Source organism: Pinus tabuliformis, chromosome 9, assembly GCF_031772625.1.
Source record: "Pinus tabuliformis cultivar Carrire ecotype Pingquan chromosome 9, CPIR1, whole genome shotgun sequence".
NCBI lineage: Eukaryota > Viridiplantae > Streptophyta > Pinopsida > Pinales > Pinaceae > Pinus > Pinus tabuliformis.
In genome coordinates this window covers 497,578,373-497,596,860 of record NC_142307.1, presented here as the reverse complement: position 1 = coordinate 497,596,860, position 18,488 = coordinate 497,578,373, and the positions used below count along the sequence as shown (strand labels likewise).

General features: G+C 37.0%; 1 protein-coding gene and 1 long non-coding RNA gene across 4 annotated transcripts in view; both read left to right on the top strand.

The window, feature by feature from the left end:
- The window catches only part of LOC149149383 (uncharacterized), a 386,921-nt gene that overhangs the window by 127,016 nt on the left and 241,417 nt on the right, over positions 1-18,488 (top strand). The gene's annotated exons all lie outside the window — the stretch shown is intronic.
- LOC149149387 (uncharacterized) lies at positions 14,266-15,689 on the top strand. Its single transcript, XM_089439091.1, has 2 exons — positions 14,266-14,955; positions 15,068-15,689. The coding sequence occupies exons 1-2, from the start codon at positions 14,266-14,268 to the stop codon at positions 15,431-15,433; spliced, it is 1,056 nt and encodes a 351-aa protein (XP_089295217.1). The 3' UTR covers positions 15,434-15,689.

The window sequence follows — 18,488 nt, the reverse complement described above, 5'->3', positions numbered from 1 at the left end:
ATAGAATTATGGGGTCTGCTCCACTGAAACAAAGCCAACAATACAGAGTCTTGATATCGGATGCAGGGGGGATGCGGTGATATGGGGTGAACGGGCGTGGTAAGAAGAGGGGAGAGGGTTTAATGTGAAGTCTGATCGCTTATGAGAGGTAATGCTCAGGGCTATTATATAAGGCAGGAAGGGGATTTGAAGCCAAATAAGCACTATGTTGACCTAAAAGGTGAAGATTTCTTAACTAATATTGCTTTTGCAATGATTTCACCCTCTATTCTTATAGTGCTTTAATGCCACCCGATCCTTGCCTATGATGAAATAGTTTGCAACATGGTTCTTGTGGCCATGATTACGATCCTCCTTCCTGCTGTTTCTCATGCTAGAGTCTAAAGTTTTATGGATTTTCATATGCATTTCCGTGACTTCCTGGCTGTTACTGCAGTGATGAGTCTTTTGTTTTTTTTGACTGTTGTTTTTTGATTTATTGCTTTTATCTTTGTGGTTTTTCCGTGATTTTGGTGATCCTTGTACTTTTTGATACTCATTAAGGAACAAAGTTATGGTATTCTTCCTGGTTTTCACGAACATGTCCTTCATTTCTTTCCACTGACTGGTTTGCAAAATAGTCCATTTGTTGATTGTGAATTTTCACGACCTGTCTGAAGATCACATTGCCAGAGCCTTCCAAGATCTTCCTTATCCTTCTAAGAATTCTGTTCATGAAATCATTGCTTGGGTTTTCGTTTCTTGCCATTGCCTTTATTATTATGGCTGAATCGCCTCTTATGATAGGATTTTGAATTTCTCTTTTTTTGATAATTATTGTTCCCATCAACAAGTTGTATGCTTCTGCCTTATTATTTGAGATTAGTCCCAATCCCCATTCATATGTGACATTTTCTTTCCCATCAGGATCTAGGATTATTCCTCCTGCCCCTGCCTTTCCTGGGTTATGCTTTGAGGCCCCAACAAAGTATAGACAATATCTTTTCTGATTTTTCCTCTAGTTTGTCAGTTCCTCATAACTCATTCTTATTTTCCAAATATTTCCTGAGTTTATCTTCCTATTTCCTTTTTGTCCATTATTTTTTATTATGGTTTCGTTGAGCTAATATCGCTCTTCCTGCTGAAGAGTGCTATGATTTGTTGGTGTTGTTCCTTTGACATTGAGGATTTCAGAAGTTAGACCCCACGTTTTTTGAAAGGGTCTTCCCTAACCTTGGAATTTGATTTTTGAAAATTGACTTATTTCAAGTCAACCAAATTTGCCAACATAGAACAACTGGGATGTACTTCTATATCCTATAAATTGTGACTTTCGGCTTTGTTGTGTATGGATAGGCCTTCTCGAGGGTCTGAAGAAAGTCCAGCAAAGGCTGTTCAAAATTTATTCTTATTTCCAAAGGACTTATCAGTTGTTGCCAACATTCTTTCGCAAAGGTGCATTCTTGGAATAAGTGTTGAATATTTTCTTCAGCTTGCATGCATAATGGGCATCGTGTTGGGCCTTGAAAGGCCGTTTTTCTTAGGTTGTCACTGGTCAATATTCTCCCTTTTAGTCGAGTCCAGATGAACATTTTGATCTTAGACAGACTTTCTGATTTCCAAGATATTTTCCAAGAATCTCATTCTTGTTGATTTGGTTGTTCCTGAAGGATTTTATATCTAGTCCTAACTGTGTAGTGTCCACCGCTTGAGTCCCAAAGATGAGCATCTTACTCATCAAAGTGGATTGGCGCTGCCCCTTTTAAGAGCTGCCTGTTTTTTTTTTTTTTTCCATTTCCCTTCCAGATCTGTCGGCATTGCTAAGCTTTTCCAATCTTGCCACTCCTTTTGATCCCAAAGAGATATAGAGTGTAAGGTGGTGAAACTTTTATCTTTCATCCATTCTTGTATGTCTTCAGTTTCTGTATGAGTCTGTAATGGTTCTTTTCCCATGATTCTGTCCTCCCAAATTGAAGTTGGTTTTCCATTGCCTAGGATTTTAGAAATATATCTAATCATTAATGGAATTGTTTTTTTTAACCAGCTTCCATACTTGGGTACATGGTCTTATTGGGATATTTCCATTGAGTAGTCTTTTCCTAGTGCCGTCCATATATTTTGTTATAAGAGTCTTTTTCCATCAACTCTCTTTTCCTGTAAGTAGTCTACATACTATTTTCATTCCCAATGCTGCATTCATGAGCCTAGGCTTCCTTATTGATAGGCCTCCTTGTTCATAAGGTAGTACTACTTGCTCCCACCAGACCAGGCTAAATATTTTGTTTTCCTGCTTCCCCCCTTGCCACAAGAAGCTTTTTAAAATAAGCTCCATTTGTTTGTGGGCACTTGTTGGGGCCATGATTATGGCATATTGATAGATAAGTAGTGCTGCAAGGAGTGATTTTATTAGAATTACTTTTCCCGCCATATTCAGCCACAACATACCCCAGCTTTGTAAGTTTTGTTTTTCATTTTTTCAATTTGTTTAGTCCATATTTTTGTCTTCATGTTCTCTTTTGAAATTGGAAGTCATAGGTAAAAGAAGTGTGTCCATTTTTCCTGTACAGGGATATCTAAGATTTGTGAGATCCTTTGCATAATTCCGGGAGGGGTGTTCCATCCATATATCTTGGATTTTGTATTGTTTAATAGCCTACCCGTAACTTGTAAAAATTCATCTAGAACTTTTTTGAACCTCCTTGCCATTATTGTTGATGCCCCTCCCAGCAACAGTGTGTCATTAGCAAAGAGTGAATGGTTTATTGTTTTTACTCCTTTTGCTATTCTTATCCCTATGATATTTCTTTCATTTTTTTTTATTTTCTAGAGCCTCGCTTAATGTTTCTGCCATTATAATGTATAGGAAGGGGAAGAGATGACAACCTTCCCTAGGGCCTCTTGTGCTTTGAAAGTAGTCAGTGGGCCTTCCATTTATGAGGGGGGCAATCCATGGAGTAGAGATGCATCCTTGTATGACTTCCACTATTTCTCTAGAGAATCCAAGTTTTTGGAGGACAACCATTAGATATGGATGACTGGCCCTGTCAAATGCATTTGCCATATCTAGTTTGATTATGAGGCCTTTTTCTTGTTTTAGTATGCTGGAGTGAACCGCTTCTTGTACAATAATTACATTATCTATGATTTGCTTGTTGAGCACGAATCCTCCTTGATTTTCAGATGAGATTATTGGGAGTACTTCCTTGATTTTATTTGCAATTCTTTTTGTTATTATCTTATATGATGAATTGCAGAGAGAGATAAGGCAAAACCTGTTGAAAGTTGAGGGGTTTGCTTCTTTCGGGAAAAGGGCAAGATAGGAGGATTTGGTGTTGCCTCGTATTTTTATTTTTTTTGAAAACATTCTTCACCATTTTTAAGAAATCCTTTTTGATGGTATACCAATGAAATCTGTAGAATTCTATTGTGAAGCCATTTGGCCTTGGGGCTTTGTTCGGATGCAGACTCCATATGGCCGACACTACCTCTTCTTTTGTGTCCCACATTGCTGCATTTTGTTCTTTTTTTTTTATTTTTCTTTTTGTTTGCTTTAAGAAGTCTTCAGTTTCAACCATTTCTTCGTTGGCTGAAAGTAAGTTTTTAAAGTGCTTATAGGTTGCTTTTTTTAGTTCCTCTGCTCCTTTGACCTCTTGGCTTTAACCTTGAATTTTTTCTATTTGGTTTCTTGCTCTTTTTATCTTCATCGTGTTAGAGAAAAATGATGTGTTTTTGTCCCCTCCCTTGAGCCACAAACTTCTTGATTTCAATCTTGTCTCCTCTTTTTCTTTCTTATTTTCCCTATATATTTCCCAAAAGATTTCCTTTTCTGTTTTAGATAATCTTGCTTGCTTTCTTCTTTGTTTTCTTTTTCAGCTTGCATGCTGTCTATTTTTTGCCGTAACTCTTTTCTCTTTTCCTTTTTTTTTTTTTGTGTGTAATTCATTAGCTCCTGCCCATTCCTTTAATTTGTTTCTTGTAGTTTTTAATTTTGTTTCCCAAATATACTGTGGTGACGCTATTGCTCTTGTCTCACATGCTTCTTTGACTAAGTCACTTGACTTTTCCGATGCTGTCCCTAATTGAGCTGTATCTAAATGGGAGCGGACTTTGATTTTCCATTTTGCCCATGACTATTATCACCGTTTTATGATCATATGTTGTGGTATGTCAAATTTTTGATTTTATGGAGCTGTACACTGTTGCTCTATTTTTCTGTATAAGAATTCTATCCGACCTTTCTTTTATGTTACTTTTGCCCACTTTTTTATTGCTTCAAGTGTATTTCCCATTGTTTGGTGGGAAATCTATCAAGTTATGTTGTTGTATTAATTCTTCTAGAGTATCCGTAGATGGGTTTGTGTGATATGTTCCTCCGAACTTTTCTTCTATGCTTGTTATCAAATTTAAATTGCCTCCTAGTATTATTTTCCCATCTTGCACTTTTTTTAGTGCTTCTTTTAAGGTGTTCGAGCATTGCTCTTTTTCCTTGTAATGATTTGGGGAATATATATTTATGACATTGTACTTCTCTTTTGTACTGATTTGCATTAGATTCGTTTAGATCAAGTGTTGATCTTTTTTGTATTTTATTAATTCCCAAGTTCCTTTTTTCCCATATTGTGCGTATGCCTTCTGTGCTCCTGTTGCATGTATTGCTTCCCCTTCATAATTTCCGAATGTTTTTTTTGTTATATTTTCAGTTTCTTGACTGTTTGTTTTTGTCTCTTGAATCATAAGGATGTTTGCGTTTTCTTTTGCCAGAATGTTTCTTGTGGCATTTTCCTTGATGGGCGATCCTATTCCTCTATAATTCTAGGAGACCACTATCATTATTTACTTGTTGGGTGGTGCGTGGCTCTTTTTTCTCTTCGCTGACTTTTTTTGTTGTTTCATGAATTCCTTCCTAAGAAGGTTTCCATAGGTTGCTGTGTTCCTAATGCCATTTCCTTTGATGCTGCTTCATCCTTGAATTTTTTGTTCGTTTTTCTTCCTAATTTTTTTGGTACTCTACATTTGAGGGTACTTCCTTTGATTGCTTTCTCGTTAGGATTTTGTCTATTGAGGGTGGGGGAGGGGTATGAGTGTTTGAAACAAGAGGGGATAAAGGGGGGTTGGGGCTATGTTGTGGGGTTCTGGATCTCGATTTGGATCTTGGTTTATGTTATGCGGGGGCTGAAGGATCCAGAGGTTCAAAAGGGTTAAGGCTAGCAAGAAGGTTATTAATTTTTGGTGATGTAGGGTGGGGGTCAGAGGATGTGGAGGGTTGCGAAGAAGAGAGATTTGGTTGTTTGTAGATTGTTTTCTTTCTTTTTACTTGTTCCCATTTGTTTTTCGGATCTTCACTATTTTCATTTTTTTTTTTGTACATTTGCAAAATGACCGTATTCGTGACATATCTTGCATTTGAAGGGGATTTATTTATAATCCAGCTATTATATGTGCGTCCATTGGTCCACTTCGATTTTGATGGCTTTTGGTAGCCCTTCCCCAAGATCCACTTCTACACATATTCTGGCGCATGCATGCGTATTTTCCTTTGGCTCGCACTTGTCTATATATTTCCCAATTGTGTTTCCTATTACTTTGACTAAATCGCCCCCCAACAGTGAAGGGGAAGGTGTGGCAGTGTGACTCAAGCGGGGTCGGCATTTGGAACATCCATTTCTGGATCGAAATCCGGCATCCATCTGTTTAGATACAAACCCCTAGTATCCATAAAATAAGGTACATTCCTAAATATCATATCTTGATCTTCCTTGGTTTCAAAGTGGAAGGTGAAGAACCTCTTCCACAAAACCTAATTGAGATTTTCACATCTATTGATGCAGTCGAGTTCATTTCTATCCATTCTTGCACAGTTTTGGGTGATGACCATAATCCAGTGAACTGCTCCACTAATCCACACTCTACTAGAGGAAGTGCTGCTCTGCGGGGAAGGGCAGGAGGGAGTGAGATTTTAGGAATATCTTCGAGTCCTTTAACAAACTTTAGTGACTAATGGTTTGTTCTTTGCCGGGCCCATTGCAGAAATGAGACAGGCAAATGCAGTCGCTGTTCCTTCATTTTCTTGCTGCTGATATGAAGGAAGATCTTCGCCCTCTAATGCATCCATGGAGCTCAAGCCCCAACAGCAGGAGGCCGCTGGGGGGAAGTGTGCAGTGGCGTGCTTCTTGATGCAATCGTTGGCTAGGGTGCACGACGCCTTTAGCAAGCACACTCTTCGTTTGCCATCAAAATTTTATTATTATTATTATATTTTATTGTTATAATAATAATACAATATAATTGTTATTATTTTTTTATAATTTTATATTATTATATTATTTTAATATTAGAATGATAATCTAATATTGTTATGAGCTATTCTTATTATTGATTAATATATATGAGTTTATATAATTATTATAATATTAAGAGAGTAGGGTAGAGCTATTAGCAGCACATAGGGTTTGACCTAGCTCTACTCCCCCGATCCCGCTGCCTCTTGTATCTCCTTTTCTTGGAAGCTCTTGCTGCTAGGCCTTCTCTGTCTTCCTTCTGGCATCCCCGCGACTATTTGGGCTTTTCCTCTCCCCTCTCGACAACCCTACTGTAGGCCCTTAACGACTTTCGCCTCTCATGGAAGGGTGCGATCCCCCCATCACTAAGGCCGTGAGGAGAAAGCAACGACCTTTTCCTCTTTCTTCTCAGAGAATGGTGCACAAAAAATCAAGCCAACAACAACTAAATTCGTCAAAATACTGGAGGAATTTCGGAAATCTCTTTATTTAAAGTCTACCCAGGAAAGTTGCTATTTCACTATCTGAAAGAGGATTGGTAGGTCAATTCACTAGACTGTGGCCCTCCCCCAGAGCAGTTCAGAAGTGGATGGAGCGCAACTGGAGCGCCAATATCCAAGGGAAAATAGCAATAAGATTGTCGCAGGGAATATTTACATTCTTTTTCGAAACCAATGAAGATCGAAATCTAATATTTAGAAGCGGTCCATATTTTATGGATTCAAGAGGACTATACTTGAATAGATGGTCTTCAGATTTCAATCCAGAGATGGACATCCCAAATGCTGTGCTGGTTTGGTTCAGATTGCCTCATCTCCCACTACATTGCTGGGGAGACGAATTGGTCAAAGCAATCGTCAAATACATTGACAGATGTGAACCAAAGGACAATATGGACGCTTGCGCCAGGGTCTGTGTAGAAGTGGATTTGGGGAAGGGCCTTCCTGAGGCAATAAATATCAAGGTGGACCAGTGGACTCATATTCAGCGGCTGGACTACGAGAAAATCCCATTCAAATGCAAGGTATGCCATGAATATGGTCATTTTGCTAATAGATGTAACAAACTAAAAGAAACTGAAATTGCTGAAAATGTAGAAGAAAATGAAGGCACCTGGGAACAAGTTAAGAGAAAGAAAAGCAATAATAAACAATTTGGTCCAAAGCCCAAACAACCTCTTGAAAATGCTGTTGCAATCCCCACTCCTCCCCTCAACATGGTCTAGCCAATACTCTCGACATCTAAACCTTTTGAAACCTTAGAAGAAGAAGAACCATCATTCCCTCGTTCTCCTACTCAAAACAAAACTTTAACTGTCATCCATTCCCCCATACAGAACTTCCCATCCCCTCCACCTACCATTCACCGAATCTTTACAGGAAACAAAGTTAAAGAATCCAACAACACTTCAGAGCTGCCAAAAAAGGTAGGGAGGAAATCGAATAAAGAGATTAGAGATGAGGCAACAACAAAAGAAATGACTACGGGTATCCAACAACCAATGGACTTTTTCCTGGCTAAACAAAAAGGAAGTGGGGGAAGCAGAAGGAGAAGATCAGGGCTTACCAAAAATGAAGTAAATAATGATTTTGGTCTCTTGGAACAGCAGGGGTTTGGGATCCTCTCTAAAAATCAATGCAGAGCGTGATATAATAAGGCAAGAACAACCAGATATTTTCATGATCTAAGAGACTAAAGTGACCAGTCAAGAATTTGAAAAATTAGTGAAGAAACAAAAAAGTTTTGAAGGAACATCGATAGACTCCATTGGAGCTTCAAGAGGTATTGCTACAATATGGAACACATGGAAGTGGGATCTCACTAATTAAAAACTTAATAACTGGTGGGTGAGAACAGATCTCAAAAATAAAACCATAAATGAAGAGTACTCATTGTTAAACATTTACGTTCCAAATCACTACAAGGACAAAACACTATGCTGGGATTCAGTTAAAAAAGATGCAAGAATGTCAAGGAAACAAGCTGGTTTCAGGAGGCGATCTAAATTTAATTCGGAAAATAGAATAAAAATGAAAGGGAAGTACTTCAATGACCATTCTAGAGCAGCTCAGGAAGAAATTATAGAAGATCACAAATTTCTGAACATTCCTCAATGTAATGGGAAATTTACTTGGAGCAATAAAAGAGCCGAAACTCAAAACATCCAAAAAAGATTGGACATGATCTTAATTCAAGAGAGCATAGCTACAGGGTTTTCAGCCATTAAGAGAAAGATTATACATGCTATAGACTTCGACCAGAAACCTGTGGTTCTGATTTTAGACAGGTTCGAGAATTATGGGCTGATCCATTTTAAATATAATAAAAATTGGGACAACAAGGATGAGTTTAGCAAGATCATAAATGACAGTTGGGAATTCGATGTAATAGGTTCCCCCCACTTCGTTTGGGAATCCAAGTTAAAAAATTTAAGAGCAAAAATAAAAAATTGGGAAGGAGAGAACGTTCTAAAAGAGAAAAACAAAAAAGTTGAGCTGCATAAGAATCTGGAAAAATGGAGTCACGAAAATAAAAAATAGCAAGCAATGGAGGAAGAACATGTTCACCAAAAAGAAATATTTATAGAACTCTACAAGCAGAATAGACAAGAGGAGGAGGAATTGAGACAAAAATTCAGGTGTCTCTGGTTAAAAGCGGGAGATAAAAATAAATTATTTTTTCACAATAATATCAAGCTAAGAAGAGTGGGCAGCCAAATTAACAAGATTCAAGCTGAAGGGAAGGAAATAAAAGATGGAGGAAATTAAAGAAGCAACTTATAGATATTTCAAAACCCTCATACAGCAGAAGAACAAACACTGGACAACGTTGAATTCCTAAAGCAAGTTAATAGTAAAATCAACGATCAACAAAACAGTGAGCTGGAGAAGGAGGTGACAAAAGAGGAAATAAGAGAAGCAACGTGGAGCATACATCTGGACAAAGTCCACGGGCCAGATGGCTTCACCATCACCTTCTACAAGACCCACTGGGACATAATAAAGAAACACTGTAATAATGGTGAAAAATGTTTTTAAAAAAAAGTAAGATGGGAGAAAACACCAAAGCTTCTCATATGATGCTCATCCCCAAAGAGCCAAACTCCCTCTCTTTTGACCGATTCAGGCCAATCTCTTTATGTACTGCATCTTATAAAATCATTACAAAATTTTTGGAAAATAGACTGAAAAAGATCTTGCCCAGTCTCATATTTGAAAACCAAGGTGGGTTTGTTCTTAACAAGTGGCTACAACATGTCAAAAGCAAAAGAAATAGGTGATCGTTCAGCTCATGTCTGACAATAGAATCTCAGATCATCTTCATAGAGCGGAGTGGAGAATCCGCAGCAGGTACAGATAGTCAAATCAAACAAGTGGCTACAACATTTCAAAGGCAAAAGAAATATGTGATCGTTCAGCTCATGTCTGACAATAGAATCTCAGATCATCTTCATAGAGCAGAGTGGAGAATCCGCAGCAGGAAGAATGATACGCATAGGTTCTAGGATTTGGAAAAAACATGTCCAAGGGATTCGCACAAGTTAGGCTCCAGTCAAATAATGTGCAGAAAGGAGCGCAGTGGTCAGAGATGCAATGATAATTGTGGCAGAAATAAATTAGAGAATGGTGACCAGCGACACGAAAAGAGTGAAAAAGCAAACATATAAGCAGTAGTGGGGTAGCAGGTTTTATTAGAGAAACAATTCTTGTGATCTTAAGGCCAGAGATGGCACAAAGCGCACAATATCTCATTTGGCAATATCTCAGCAGCACGCGCAGAACTTGGTGTAGTGTTCATTGTTGGAGGACCTATTCAAGGAGCAATAGCTTCTCTTCTCCTTTCCTATACGTCGGTATCGGTATTCCTGTCTCATATATGTCTTTGTTATTTTTATGCTAATTCCTGGCTTGTCATTGTGGTTCAGCGTTCGCTAAGGGCATTACAAGTTTTTTCAGTGGTGATAATTTGTCCTACATCGGTTTTTACATCTACTTGCCTCTAGATTTTCTCATCCACTCTGTTTCTCTCGTTTAGTGCCAAAAGTTTGTCTCTTATAACAGACTGATTCTTCCACGCTGTTTCTCTGTTTCCCATTAGTTTTCTTTCCCATGGGCATCTGCTCTAGTTAGCTTTTGGAGTAAACTTGCTTCCTAAGCACTACCTAATTTATAGCAGATCTTTGACCAATAGGAAATTTTCGGATATTACCTTTAGAACATTCACTCTATGCTTTCACACCGTCAGAAGATCTCAGGGTAAGCATCGAATTGAGTACAAGAAGGGAATCCCTCTTGCACACATCATGTCTGGTAACTTTTGGATCGGATCGAAACCAATTGCAACCATGTTTTCTATGAGGCGCATTGCTTCATGATCAGACGTTTTATCAAATACTTCAATGAGCTTAAGGTTGAAGTGGAGTCTGAAAACAAATCCAACAAGAAGAAATTCGAGAAGCAGAAAGTCGAGATTGAAGGGCTAAAAGAGAAATGCCAACATTTGGAAGAAGCAGTAAAATACATCAGGACTTTGAACCAACGCGAGCAAGACGAAGCTTCGACTAAGCTCAGTGACAAGAAAGACCAGCTTCCAGATGAATTTGTTAATCAATTTTGGTGATCCTTTAGATAACTATCTAAGCGATGTAAATTTTGTTTTTTACTAAGTCAATTCATTCGACAATATAGTTATATTTTTCAAATTTAAAGAAGCGTGAACAGTGACTTGGAAAACGGGATTGTGTTCATATTTTGTTCCAAAACCATTGAGCTCCACCTTCTATATGTACTGTAGTTCAGTGGGTTTGGAATAAAATGGGAACGCAGTCCTGGTTTCTAGGTCATTATTTATGCTTCTGGAAATTTGGAAAACATACAAAGTATATTGTCGGAGAAACTGTCTTAATATAAAGCAAAATTTGCATTGCATGACAAATTAACTGATGGGTCACCAGAATTGACAGAATTGATTGACAGAATCGTCTGTATGCTTGTCTTTTTTGTCGGTTAACTTGGTCGAGGCTTCACATTGCTCACTTTGGTTCAAAGTCTTGATGTAATTTATTGCTTCTTCCAGATGTTGGCATTTCTCTTTTAACCCTTCTATTTATGTTTTCTGCTTCTCAAATTTCCTCTTTTTAGATTTGTTTTTATACTCCACTAAAGCTTTGAGCTCATTGAAATATTATATGAAGTGTCCGATCATGAAGCAACGTGCCTTGTAGAGAGCATAGTTGTTATTGAGTTCGATTCGGTCAAGAGGGTTACCTGACATGATGGGAGCAAGGGCAACTATCTTCTTGTATTCGATTCGGTGCTTAGCTTGAAGACTTTTGAAGGGGAGAGGGCAAAGAGCGAAAATCCTGAAGGTGATATCAGTAAGATCTCTATTGATTAGAGGTCTTTTGTATATCGAGAAGTACTTGGGAAGCAGATTTACTTTGAACGCTGGCTGGAGCAGATGTCCGATGGAGAAGAGGCTAATGGGAGAAAAAAATAGACAACGTGGAAGTATCAGTATGCTAGAGGGGATGAGAAATCGAGAGGATGCAGGAAAATTTGAAGGCAGACGGATGTAGGCACCAGCATGGGGCAGATTACTACAGCTGAAAGAACTTGGAAAACACTTAGCGCAAGCTGAACCACAGTGACAGGCCGAGAATTAACATAAAAATAACAAAAACAGAGAAATGAGATAGCGATATCTCTGCCAACGTGTTGGAGGGAAAATGAGAAGTAGTTTTTTGGACACCTCCAGCGAAGAACACTACAGTTAGTTCTGCGATCGCTACTTAGAAATTGCCAGATACAAAATCTGTAAACGAAGATGTTCGGACCAAACTTAGTGAAATGAGAGAATGCGCGCTTTGTGCGATCTCTATATTTAATGTCACAAAAACTGCTTCTCTTATGAAACCTGTTAGCCCAATGTTACTTAAATGTTTTGTTGTTCACGCTCTGTTCGTGTCGCTGGGCACCATTCTCTAGCTTATTTTTGTCACAATTATCATTGCAGCTCTGACCAGTGCAGTCAATTATGTTATTGATTTCACTGAAGCCTACCTTATGCGAATCTCTCGGCCCATATTTTTCCAAATCTGAGAACTTGTGCATATCCTTCTTTCTGCTGCAGATTTTCCAATATGCTCTATGAAGATCATCTAGAATTCTGATGTCAGACCTGAGCTGGACGATCACTTGATTCTTATACCTATGGAAAGATGTAGCCACTTGATTGATTTGACTTTTGGAACAATGAGAATTGACCCCGTTCAAAGGAGGTGAATTTAGGGTATCGATTTTTGATATATATTTTGAAGTTATTTTACTTGTCCAGCTTTCCGATTCACTGCCTTGTTGGGAAGGGAATCAACGTCTTGATTATAAGCTCTGAAATATAAAAATGTCCATTATGGAATAATTTATATATGAATGTCTGAATACAAGAGATATATGAGATTGCTACCATTGAGGGTCCCATATATTTACCTCGGTGGGTACCCCTTCATGAACAGTCATATCTTTTGACCATATAATTTATTTTCTCACAGTTTCCTAATAAAGTAATAAATATGAAATTGTTGAATATCAAAGTGACACACAAAAACGATCCTTAGAAAGAGAGGTTAAGTTTTATGAAGGGATAAAGCAATTAATTATGACACTTGAGCGCCAAAATGCATATTTTGATAAAAAACTGTGGCTCAAGAAGTGGAGAAAGCATAATCCAGTTTGCAAGTTGAACACCCAAGATCGCTCCTACAAGACAATGTAATCTATTGTACCGAGAAATTGTATTGGAAGATCAAGAGAATTTACATATTAAAAATTTAAAAGACAAAATAGCGAAACTTCAGTGAAACAAGAAACAAAAATATAAATATCTTGAGGATATGCATTATAAGGAAGTAATAAAAAAGGATGAAGAAATTTTTTGCCTCAGAGACCACAATGAAAAATTTACTTGCACAAGTCAAGAAGGCTAAGGTCACAAAGAAGGAACTCAAGACACATCTATCGAAACAAGAAGAGTATAATTTAGGCTTAAGGAACCTTAATCAAAGGTTATTAGAACAAATCAAATGTGTACAAGATGAGGAGAAAGACACTAAGAATAAAGTCAACAATTCAAAAAACGAAGAACTTTCTCATCTAAAGAATCATGATCAAAACCTACTTACACAAATAAAGAAGCTTAATAGTGATAAGAAGTCGCTAAACGACAAGTTAGAACAACTTACTCAAAATGCATCAAAATCTTTAGATGTGGAAATTCAAGTCGAAGAAAAGGGAACAAACACTGATCCAGATAATGCCACAATTCAAAAAGATCCCAATCCAATTGAAGTGAAGATGTACATAGAAGTTGTAGTTCAAAAGATGGAAATTTCAAGTGAAGATCCAACTGTTAAACCAAGCGACTTCAGTATGTGAAGGAAATCAGATACGTAAATCAAGAAATTGCCACAAACAGGGTAAGGGGAGATCAAATCACAAGAGCTACTTATCGACACCCAAATCATAAAAGCAAACATTTCATACAACTCTTCCTCCATGACTATTTCAGATATTCTGAATGTTCCGCTGTGTATGCAAACTTTGTTCATAACATTGAATGCCATCCTTAGACATTTGACAATGTGTATGTGCCAAATAGGGTCAGATATAATATTTGGATTTATAGCTTTACAGTAGAGAAGAATATTAAGAGCACTGATCATCATAGAATTATGGTTTGAGCCTGTCATAGCTGTTATACTTGAAATCAATTCTGTTTTAACTCTTCAAAGAAATGGTAATCAGTAAGTCAAATTGTGGATCGTACAACCATAAAATGGCTTCCCAAGTCATTATTTCGAAATATATGTAAATATCAGACTGTTGAAAACTGCCTGGGAAGGATTCTGTATTAAGGAGCTAGAACAACACTCATTGAAATGATTTGTAGTAATCCAAAACCTTGGATGAATATCTTATGTCAAAATTTTATGATAGAATATATATGGACTATGTCGTTTTACCTTTTTCACTCACTTTATATTTCGCTTCAGGATTTGTCGGAAGAGGAGACGACCAATATTCAAAAGAAATTTTTATCAGATTTAGATGGCCTTCTCACTCCTGGAAAAGGGGAGCCGTTCCATTTATCTAATTGTCCTCCAAACACCTCCATACTTGTTATGTTAGATAACCGTGCAATTTTCAATTCTGACTGCCTTTGGCCTCTAATTGAGGAGACGTTAAATGACATCCAAATACAATTTAGAATTGTTTATATTGGCAAACATTTTGACAAGTTGCCTACGAAAGTTGAAAACAAAATTTTGGGTTATGCTCCTATTAACATGGATATCTTAGCATTGTTTAATAATATGGAGCAAGCATCACAGTTAAAGTTAGACCCAGACTCAGAGTCACATTCAGATGATGATGATGAGGACGGTAACATGATTTATAGGCAATGGAGTGCTATGGTGGTTGTAGACGGGAAGGATGGTAGATACCTTTCATGTTGGAAATGCTTGTCAAAACGTCAAATGGAGGAATTTGTACTGGCTAATTGTGGAAAATTCCTTAGGCTGAAGCAACTTGCAGAGACAAATCAAGAGAGCAATATAGAAATTTTAAGAGAAATGTTTGCAACTAGAGAAGAGGAAAGCACTGATCATATCTTTCAAAAGAATTGTGCATCACATAAGGTATTCAAGTTCCAATTTCCGTCAAAAGTGTTTTATATATAAAATTTCTTTGTTAATATAACGCATTTCGTTTTATTGATTATCATTTATTTTTTTTATGTGATCCGGGTAGGCTCGAAGTGAAGACTCCAAAACTTTTACCTGTGGAATAGATGAATTGAAAGGAAAAACAATTATATTAGACATCAGACATGTTGAAGTGTGTTATGATGTTCGTCTGGAATCTCTCACTGAAATGTATATTACAGCTAAAGAGAGACTGGACTTTGAAATTATATCAATTCCAATTCTACAACCAAGTACAAAAGGTGATGTATTGGATATGGTTCAGCATTTTTCATCGGAAGTTCCTTGGTTGGTACTCCAAAAGCCATGGACGATAGCAACAGCAGTGAAGTATTTTCTCTTGAAACAGTGCTTATGGAAAGAGGGTGAGCAATTGGGACAAGAAGATGAGAAGAATTGGTGTTTGCACTAATTAAGAGATGTAGACATACTAATTAAAGCATTAGTTATTTTCTTCTTCGCATGCTATTCTGATGACATGTAACATCCAAGCCCATGTAATTATGCCAACCCAATAAGTAAATTCAGAGGAACAGTACGCAACCATACCGTAGGTTTTAGTCCAGTGATGATAATGTGGTAGAACTCGGGGCACTATGTCATGTGACCATGAAATGATATTTTCATCATATTGGATGGAATATTCGCACTTTAACGCGTCAGATATTTTCAAATCCTCGTCATTTTTTTAAACTTTTACCGAGTTGTTTACCGAGAGGAGTCTTTGGCATGATCTGATCTGAGCAGGCAGCTCAGGTTCTTGGCGTGTGTGAGCTGAGCTGCTGCTCAGGCCTACGCCACTATCTTATAAAATGGTTCCGACAACCAACTCTCTAGCGCCAGCCAGCGATCTATTTGTCTTTTTTTATTTTGTTTTCAGTGTTCTTTATTGGCATGTTAGATCTGTTTATGGATCTTTAAAATGTGGTTTGGTTTGGTTTATTGTGCGATCTTTTCAAATTTTTCAGTGAATTAGGGCTAAACACAATAGGTATAATATTATAATTCTATTATAATATTCCTATCTATTGTGTTTATCCCTAATTCACTGAAGAATTTGAAAAGATCGCACAATAAACCAAACCAAACCACATTTTAAAGATCCATTAACAGATCTAACATGCCAATAGAGAACACTGAAAACAAAATAAAAAAGGACAAATAGATCGCTGGCTGGCGCTAGAGAGTTGGTTGTCGGAACCATTTTATAAGATAGTGGCGTAGGCCTGAGCAGCAACTCAGCTCACACACGCCAAGAACCTGAGCTGCCTGCTCAGGCCAGGCCATGCCAAAGACTCCTCTCGGTAAACAGCTCGGTAAAAATTTAAAAAGATGACGAGGATTTGAAAATATCTGACGCGTTAAAGTGCGAATATTCCATCCAATATGATGAAAATATCATTCCATGGTCACATGACTCTCTCTGTTGAGTTTGCATATTTTTCAATTATTTAACATTTTACATTGAGTTTAAGCTATCCAAGAACACCATATCTTGCAGTTTTTTAGTTTCTTCATAGCTTGCTACAAATCAATTAGATAGGCCTTTAACTAGATAATGTTGTCTCTTAAATTTTTTCTCTTTTTCAGATATTCCGGTTTTGCCGTTCCAAATGTCATAAGAATTTCAAAATGAAACGTAACCCTCGAAAGGTGAAGTGGACTAAAGCATACAGAAAGCTACATGGAAAAGAGCTTACTGAGGTATCTTTCATGTTTCCTTTGAGCATTTGATAAGTTTTCCCATGTGCCACAATTTTGTCCAAGATTGTAATACAGATGACTACTTAGGTGTTGGTTTCTTTGGACTTTTAGCTAATTCCAAAAAACAAACTTTGTGATTGGTCAATTTTTGCAAGAGTAGTAATTTGTTAATCAATTTGAAGAACACAAGGAAAGCCATTTCATTTTTCAGGCTTACTTATTTCATTTCTAAATTATGAGAGAAACATGTTTGTCTCTTCTTTACAACTTCGCTGGTAGATGAGCCAAGGGGTAATAACTGAAAATTAGCTAATTGATTATGTTCTAATCACTGTTGCTTATAACTTTGGTGTACAAATATAGTAGAACCATCTTTATTATTTTGTTTGTTTGTGGTGCACAAACAAAATAATAAAGATGGTTTTGTTTGTGGTGCACAAACAAAATAATTTGTTTGTGGTGCACAAACAAAATAATAAAGATGGTTTTGTTTGTGGTGCACAAACAAAATAATAAAGATGGTTCTACTATATTTGTACACCAAAGTTATAAGCAACAGTAATTAGAACATAATCAATTAGCTAATTTTCAGTTATTACCCCTTGACTCATCTACCAGCGAAGTTGTAAAGAAGAGACAAACCTGTTCTCCCATAATTTAAAAATGAAATAAGTAAGCCTGAAAAATGAAATGGCTTTCCTTGTGTTCTTCAAATTGATTAACAAATTACTACTCTTGCAAAAATTGACCAATCACAAAGTTTGTTTTTTGGAATTAGCTAAAAGTCCAAAGAAACCAACACCTAAGTAGTCATCTGTATTACAATCTTGGACAAAATTGTGGCACATGGGAAAACTTATCAAATGCTCAAAGGAAACATGAAAGATACCTTAGTAAGCTCTGAAATATAAAAATGTCCATTATGGAATAATTTATATATGAATGTCTGAATACAAGAGATATATGAGATTGCTACCACTGAGGGTCCCATATATTTACCTCGGTGGGTACCCCTTCATGAACAGTCATATCTTTTGACCATATAATTTATTTTCTCACAGTTTCCTAATAAAGTAATAAATATGAAATTGTTGAATATCAAAGTGACACACAAAAACGATCCTTAGAAAGAGATGTTAAGTTTTATGAAGGGATAAAGCAATTAATTATGACACTTGAGCGCCAAAAGGCAGATTTTGATAAAAAACTGTGGCTCAAGAAGTGGAGAAAGCATAATCCAGTTTGCAAGTTGAACACCCAAGATCGCTCCTACAAGACAATGTAATCTATTGTACCGAGAAATTGTAGTTGGAAGATCAAGAGAATTTACATATTAAAAATTTAAAAGAGAAAATAGCGAAACTTCAGTGAAACCCTTTAAATTGAGTTCTTGCAGAGAATTTAATGCTCCAAAGTCTTCTGTCAATTGCTCCAAACTTGAACAATAATCCATTCTCAGCACTTCTAAAGATTGAAGCTTTGAAAATCCCTCTGGCAATTGCTTCAAGTTTGAACAATGATCCGTTTTCAATACCTTTAAAGATTGAAGGTTTGAAGTTGATCCTGGTAGTTCCTCCAGAGATTCACAAGATGAAAGAGAGAGTTCTTCCAAACCCTTTACTAGATCACCCAATTCTTCGGGTAGTTTTCTCATCTCAACAAAGCTGATTAACCTTAGTATTCGCAAGTTATGGAGCTGTCTAAGACACCTTGAAGAGATTTCCGAAGCATCGGAATGCAGCCTTCCATGAAATTCTATATGT